Source organism: Cynoglossus semilaevis, chromosome 1 (genome assembly GCF_000523025.1).
Source record: "Cynoglossus semilaevis isolate Cse_v1.0 chromosome 1, Cse_v1.0, whole genome shotgun sequence".
NCBI lineage: Eukaryota > Metazoa > Chordata > Actinopteri > Pleuronectiformes > Cynoglossidae > Cynoglossus > Cynoglossus semilaevis.
The window spans coordinates 16,904,373-16,910,639 of record NC_024307.1 but is presented as its reverse complement, the minus strand read 5'-3'; the positions used below and the strand labels follow the sequence as shown (position 1 = coordinate 16,910,639).

The 6,267-nt window shown below is 39.2% G+C and overlaps 2 protein-coding genes across 2 annotated transcripts in view; both read left to right on the top strand.

Moving 5' to 3' along the window:
- The first annotated feature begins 6 nt into the window (after window positions 1-6).
- The window catches only part of LOC103382657 (nesprin-2-like), a 42,133-nt gene continuing 35,872 nt past the window's right edge, over window positions 7-6,267 (top strand). The window contains exons 1-2 of the mRNA XM_025060521.1: window positions 7-4,435; window positions 5,152-5,256. Coding sequence (XP_024916289.1) covers window positions 239-4,435; window positions 5,152-5,256 — 4,302 coding nt within the window. The 5' untranslated portion in view covers window positions 7-238. The remainder of the gene's footprint in view (window positions 4,436-5,151; window positions 5,257-6,267) is intronic.
- The window catches only part of LOC112486982 (uncharacterized), a 6,033-nt gene continuing 5,633 nt past the window's right edge, over window positions 5,868-6,267 (top strand). Inside the window, exon 1 of the mRNA XM_025055320.1 lies at window positions 5,868-6,248. The gene's annotated coding sequence lies outside the window, so the exon portion shown is untranslated. The remainder of the gene's footprint in view (window positions 6,249-6,267) is intronic.

Here is a 6,267-nt window from a genome sequence, read left to right as displayed (position 1 = left end):
TCACAAGGAGGAAGTGGATGTTTTGGAAAAGGTTGAGAGCCAAACTGAAACTGCCGTTATCGAAAAATCCAAAGTTGTGTCCAGGACAGAAAAGTCTAAGAAAGGTGCTGATAATCAGACTCCATCTGCAACACAACAGTCAGCTCCAGAACCAACCGATGAACACTTGGAGGATGTGGAGGGAAACATTAAAGAAGAAAAGCTGTTAGAGAACACTGAAACTAGTCAGACACAAGACATGATTGCCACAGCAACCGAAAGACCAATTTCTGACATAATTAGGGGTGCTAATATAGAGCCTGAAGGAGAAAAGACAATTGAGACTACAGATGTGAAGGAAAGTAAGACTATGCCATCTAAAAGAAAGCCAAAGAGTCCAAAAGTGTCTCCAGTACTTCCTTATAAAGAGGAGAGTCATACCAAACAAGACCAAGATAATCAGACGAGTAATGCTGCTGTTGTGGTAGAAGGTAATGTTAAACCAAGCCGGAGGAGGTCAAAGAAAGGTTCTGGAAGTCCAAAACCATCTTCCATGCAGGAGGTTGCTCCAGGAACATCTGAAACCATTTGTTCTGAAAGTGGAAAGTTGTCAACCACTAAAAGAAAACCAAAGTCCATGAAAGTTTCCCCAGACATGATGAGGACTGAGAGAGGGCCTGAAAGTCAGAGGGCATCTTCAGATTCAGAAAAGGTGGCACTAGATATTATTTTAATTGAAAAAGGAAAACTGGCTTTGACTGTTCCCACAGAACCTGATAATGTTGATAGGATGCAGGCAAAAGAGGTGGATGACCCTCATAAGCTATCATTGCTATCAACAGCTGAAGATAAGGCTGGTGTGATTGAGAAAACAAGTATGTCATATAATATTGCGGTTTGTGGTGATCCAGAAATGATCTCTTCCTCTGACAGACCTGAAGATTTTGAGAAAGTTTCTGAAAGAGTGAATTCTGTCATAAATATAGAGGATGTGAAAGAAAAAGCTGAGATTTTAGAGGACTTAGAGATTTCTATAGTTTCAAAGACACCTTCAGATGCCAAAGAAGCTGAAGAGGAACCTGAATGTGTCTGGTGTGCTGAAGTTGCCACAGATAAGTCTGAAACTGCAATCATACAAGGGAATACAGCTCAAGAAATTCTCCTCGTGACTGAAACCAAGCCTTCTGTCATGGATGTTGTTGAACCATCTAGCCCTCAGTCAGAAGAAATTGATGGAAATTTTGAAACTGCATCATATAATCTGATGCCTGAATATGAGATGTCTGTACAGGTTGAAGACAATATTCTTAAAGTTCCAGAGCAGAAAATAACAACAATCATTCTTGCAACAACTGAGGCGTCTGTAGAATCTGTGGAACCTACTTCAATTGCTGTATCTAGAGTTGACCTTACAGAGTCACAAAAACAAGACATACCAGAAAAAAGCCTAGAGCATCCTGCATCTGTGTCTATAGAACCTCAAGTAGTCTTACAAGAATCTGAAGTAGAAAAATCAAATGTATTAGCCGTAATAAGCAAAGCCAAAATCTGTGACATTCCAGAGACAGTTGACATCCTCGAAAGAGCTGCTAATGTGGATGTAACAGATTGTAAGGAAGACCTGCACCCCAATAAACCTGAGGGTCATATGGATAAGACTGGTGTTAAAGAAATTGAAATTGTCGGTGAACCAGATCATGTCAAAGATCTTGCTGAATTCATAGTACCTAAAGAAGAGATTCAAACTCTCATCACCAACATCATTCCTGAAGGTGAAATAGTTGATGTTCATGTAGAAGAAACAGAACAAGTGTACACAGTTATTGTCAACAAACCTGAGAGTATTGAACAACTAGTGGAAACTGTGACTTTGCCTTTGACAGTTTCTTTGCCTGTTTCAGCATTCTCAGAATCACATGAAACTAAAAATGTGTCTGAAAAGGTTTTAGAACAACCCATCACCCTGTCTAAAGATTCTCAAACTACAGAACTACCGCTGTACTCCAAGCCGACAGATGCCCCACATGGAGTAGATTACATCAATAATCTATGGAGTGACACAACTGAGGTTCAGAAAAGATATGTGGTACTTGACATGCCTGGTATTGCAACATCCAAGACATATGAGATAAAAGTTCAGCACTCTAAAGATGAGGAAACAGAAAGGATCACATCTAAGCAAAAAATAATTGAACCCAGTGAGTCCACTAGTCATGTTAGGATTGTGGATACCACAGAAGAAAGAGGAAAACCAGACATGGAATGTGACTCTGATCAAGCTATTACAGCTGTCACTGGAGCTGAGATATATCCAGCCGAGCAGGACACAGTAAAACTCAGCCCAACAGTCATTCATTTGGAGGTCCTAAAAAGCAAGCAGGAAGGAGAACAAACTGAATCATCTTCATCTGCTGCAAAAGATTTACTAGCAACACCTGATGAAAAGGGCATAAAGATCCACATGGGTCCTGGACTAGCCATTTTAAGACTTGATTTAGAAAACATATCTGCAATGGAGCCAAAATTTAACATTGTTGAAACAAGTCTACAACGTGAACCTGGAGAGCCTGAAGATAAATCTTCTCCTAATGTTAGGTCTGCTGGTGAAATGAGTCAAATAAAGGTGCAAGTGAGCAGAACTGAACAGCCTTACATAGATGTAATAAGTGACATGAACAAACCATCCCAGAGCTCAGAAGAAAAGTCTGTTACAATTGAGAAAATTCAAGTTGGTCCTGAAGTGCGCATACTACAGTTGGATATAGAAACAACAACAGAAGAACCAAGAGTAAAAATTCAAACATGTAAAAAGGATAAAGAGATACAAGAAGCAAGCATAGTTTCTGATATAGAGGCCCAGGGAATGACAGTTGGCACAGCTGAGTTGCAAGAAAGTGAACCTGAAAGGCCAAAGAATGAGGATTCTGCTGAACATATTGAATCATCACAACTGTGTGACATAGAGAAAGAATTCATAGAAATCAGCTTATTTGAGGAAGATGCCCTAAAACCAAGGCAGGGTGATGTTATGACTTTGAAATCCACAGAAGATACAACAGCAGAAGTAAAAGAAGTTAAAGTGGAAGAAGAACCTTTTGAGGTATCAGCACAATCAGCCCTTGATTTGGCTGAAAACAAGAATGAAAAAATGGAGATAATCAATCTGGAACATGAAGTAAATGATTTATATCTTGATGTACCGGTGACCATTGAGGAGCAGAAAAATGGATTTGTCCTGTTGACAAAAACACAGCAAAAAGAGGAAGAGAACGTAGTTGAGGTTGATTCTACTGAGCCATCTTCAACTGATGTAGCAGTTCTGCCATATGAAGCAGAGACATCAACAGTAATTAGCTCAACTGAACAGCACATAAAGACTTACCTAGATAAAATACCGGATGAAGTGGTTGAAGTTTCTGCTAAAGATATTCACGATTCACTTCAGAAATGCATTTCTGAACCAAAACAGTCATCTGTTGAAGAGCAAACAGGTATCACAAGTGAAAATGTGCTGCAAGATAAAGGTAAAACTACAGGAAAAACCAGCGTTGAGATGACTGTGGTGAATGTGACTACTGAAAACAACGATGTGGATGTTTTAGACAACAAATCCACAATGGCAGTAGATCAAAGCTTTCCAGAATACAAACAATTGGATAAAATGTATGTTGTCCTTGAGGAGATGAGGTTTTCTAACAAGATGAGTACCGACGAAATGGAGCAAATGCCTCAAAGTGATTCAATTTTAGCATCTTCAATTGGACCAACGTCATTTTCCCAAATTACCATAACTAAGGCTGAGACTGATCTGAGGCACAGTCAAAACACTAAAGATGATGTTCCTGATGCTCCCCAGAGCCCCGTGGAAAAGGTAGCCTCTATGGAGAATATTTTGAAGGGGGAGGAAGAATTAAAGAAGGAGGAAGACGGTTTCAGGATAGAAAATTTAACTGAAAATAAAGAGCTGACTACACCTAAGGCATCTGTTGAGCTAAAGCAGGTCATTACTGAAAAGGAAGGTGGCAAAGCTCAGCATGACTCCAGCCAGACCAGTTCTGAAACAGACCATGTTAAACTAAGCCAAGAGGAAAAACTGACCAATGTCACATCAGAGAACAAAAAGAGTGAAGATCTTGTCCAAAAAAGACCTGCTGCCACTATTAAAAACAAACCAGTGCTTGAATCTGGGATCCAGTTTGAGACAGTTACAGAAACCTTTGAGGTAATAACCATGGATATTCAGCCTGACAATTTTACAGAAGAAGAAAAGACAGATGAACAGACTGATTTTATGGCTGGACCCAGTTTTGCTGACAAACCCACAATTAATGGAACAGAAAAGGAGAAGGGGGGCAAAGATAAAGAAAGGGAAGAGGAACCCAAGGGACAGATTCAAGAACGAGAAACAGCAGCTCCCACTGGCGAAGACAACCTCGAAGTCTTTGATTCATCAAAGGTAAGATGTGATTTGAAGGCTCAAGTTTACTTTTTTACCTTTTGGTGCATTCACATTATATACAGCCTAATTTGGCAAGAGATTGATCAATGCAAATAGACAAGTGGATAAAGTGGATAGAAGATAACTTTTAGAATTGTTTACACATGAAGCTGTGAATACTAGGCTCCTCTGCTGGACCCCTGGTACATTTGGTTTCAAATATCAGAACTCACTTTAATGATTTGCATGAAAGCTGATATAATGAGATAGAGCATAAGGCTTCCAATATTCTCCAAGAACAGAACAATGTATCCAAAATAAAGGGAAGTTGCACCTCCTCTGTGTGCATTTAACGCAGGAAATTAAAACCAAAAGACTGAACAAGGAAGGCACTACAAATAGCACATAAGTAAAAAAAAAAATCAATGTGTGCATTCCTTGATTCAAGATCCTTGTTGACTGGTGGGAAGTATTTTTGCAGGTTAACAGTAGTTGCAGAATTGGCTTGAGCAATGCAATATAAAATAATCCCTCAGTGTTTAATGTGAATGCACTATGAAAGGAAAGTTGATTCTCTGAGTTGTGGTATTTAGGGTTTGTTGTATACACTGTTTGCTGCATGATGCACTTTATTTGAGATTCATTGTACTTTATTATTTGTGATAAAACATAACTGTATGTTAAGTGTTTTGCATGCACAAAACCTGAGACATGTATTGCCTGTGTTGTCAAAGGTTTTGATGCCGAGTGAAACTGAAATGAACAAAGACACAAGGGAAAACGTCATGGATTATGGACCACAAGCAGAGTCAGCTAGCACTTCTACACAACAATTGCAGGTTGCACATCAAATTATTGATAAAATGTATGTCACTGTGGATAAAATCCAAAAGTCGGATGAAGAATTTCTTTCAAAAACTGACACGCATGTTGTGGATGATGTCACTCATGATGCAGTAACAATAGGGCCAAGTAGAGATACAGAGGACCGGAGTAAATTAACTTCTGAAGCCAGAGATTTCAACAATGAAATTGTTATGGCAGAAAATGCATCAACTGAGATGATTAAGGAGGAAGTTAAAATGAATAAATCTAATGTTAGTGAGTTTCAAAAGGATAACGCAAAAACAGTGGGAGGATCTTTTAAGGAAATATCTGAAAATATGATGACTCAACAAATCATTGCTGGAAAACTACCAGATACCTATAAGGAACCTACAATTGACATAAGAGTAGAAGTGCAAGAAATCAGCCCTGAGGAACAGGAAGATGAGTCCCAGGTTAAATCTGTAAAAATATCCACCATTGATGTATTGGAAGATCACGCAGTAGAAAAGCCTGTTTCTGTAGAAGTTTGTATCTCTAAAGAAGACATCCAGGAACAACAGCAGGAAGACACCATAGATGCATGAGCAGAAGATGTTAATGTTATAACCAACCAAAACTCCAGATGAATCAGAAATATGTGTTGAAAAATCAGCTGAGCCAAGCATCGACACAGTAAACAGAAATATCCTTGGCCGCATCCTGTCAAAAGTAAAATATTTAACTTCTGCTGCTGTTGAGCGAGAAGAAACTAATGGTGAAGTGATATTAGTAGAGAGTGAAGAAGAAAAACAAGCTTTGGAGGAGCCCCACAAGGATGTTGATTTTGATACAGTTGTAGAAACCCAAGACAAAACTACAACTTGTGTTGTCTTAAAGCAAGAGCCAGTTGAGACCAAGGAAGCACAGGAAATTGTCACTGAAAAGCTAGAGGGTGCATCTGTGAGTGTCTCTATTGAACCTTCCCCTGTTGATGTTTCAATAGCTCAGCCAAGTGTGACAGCAACCTCTGTGGAAGCTGTCCT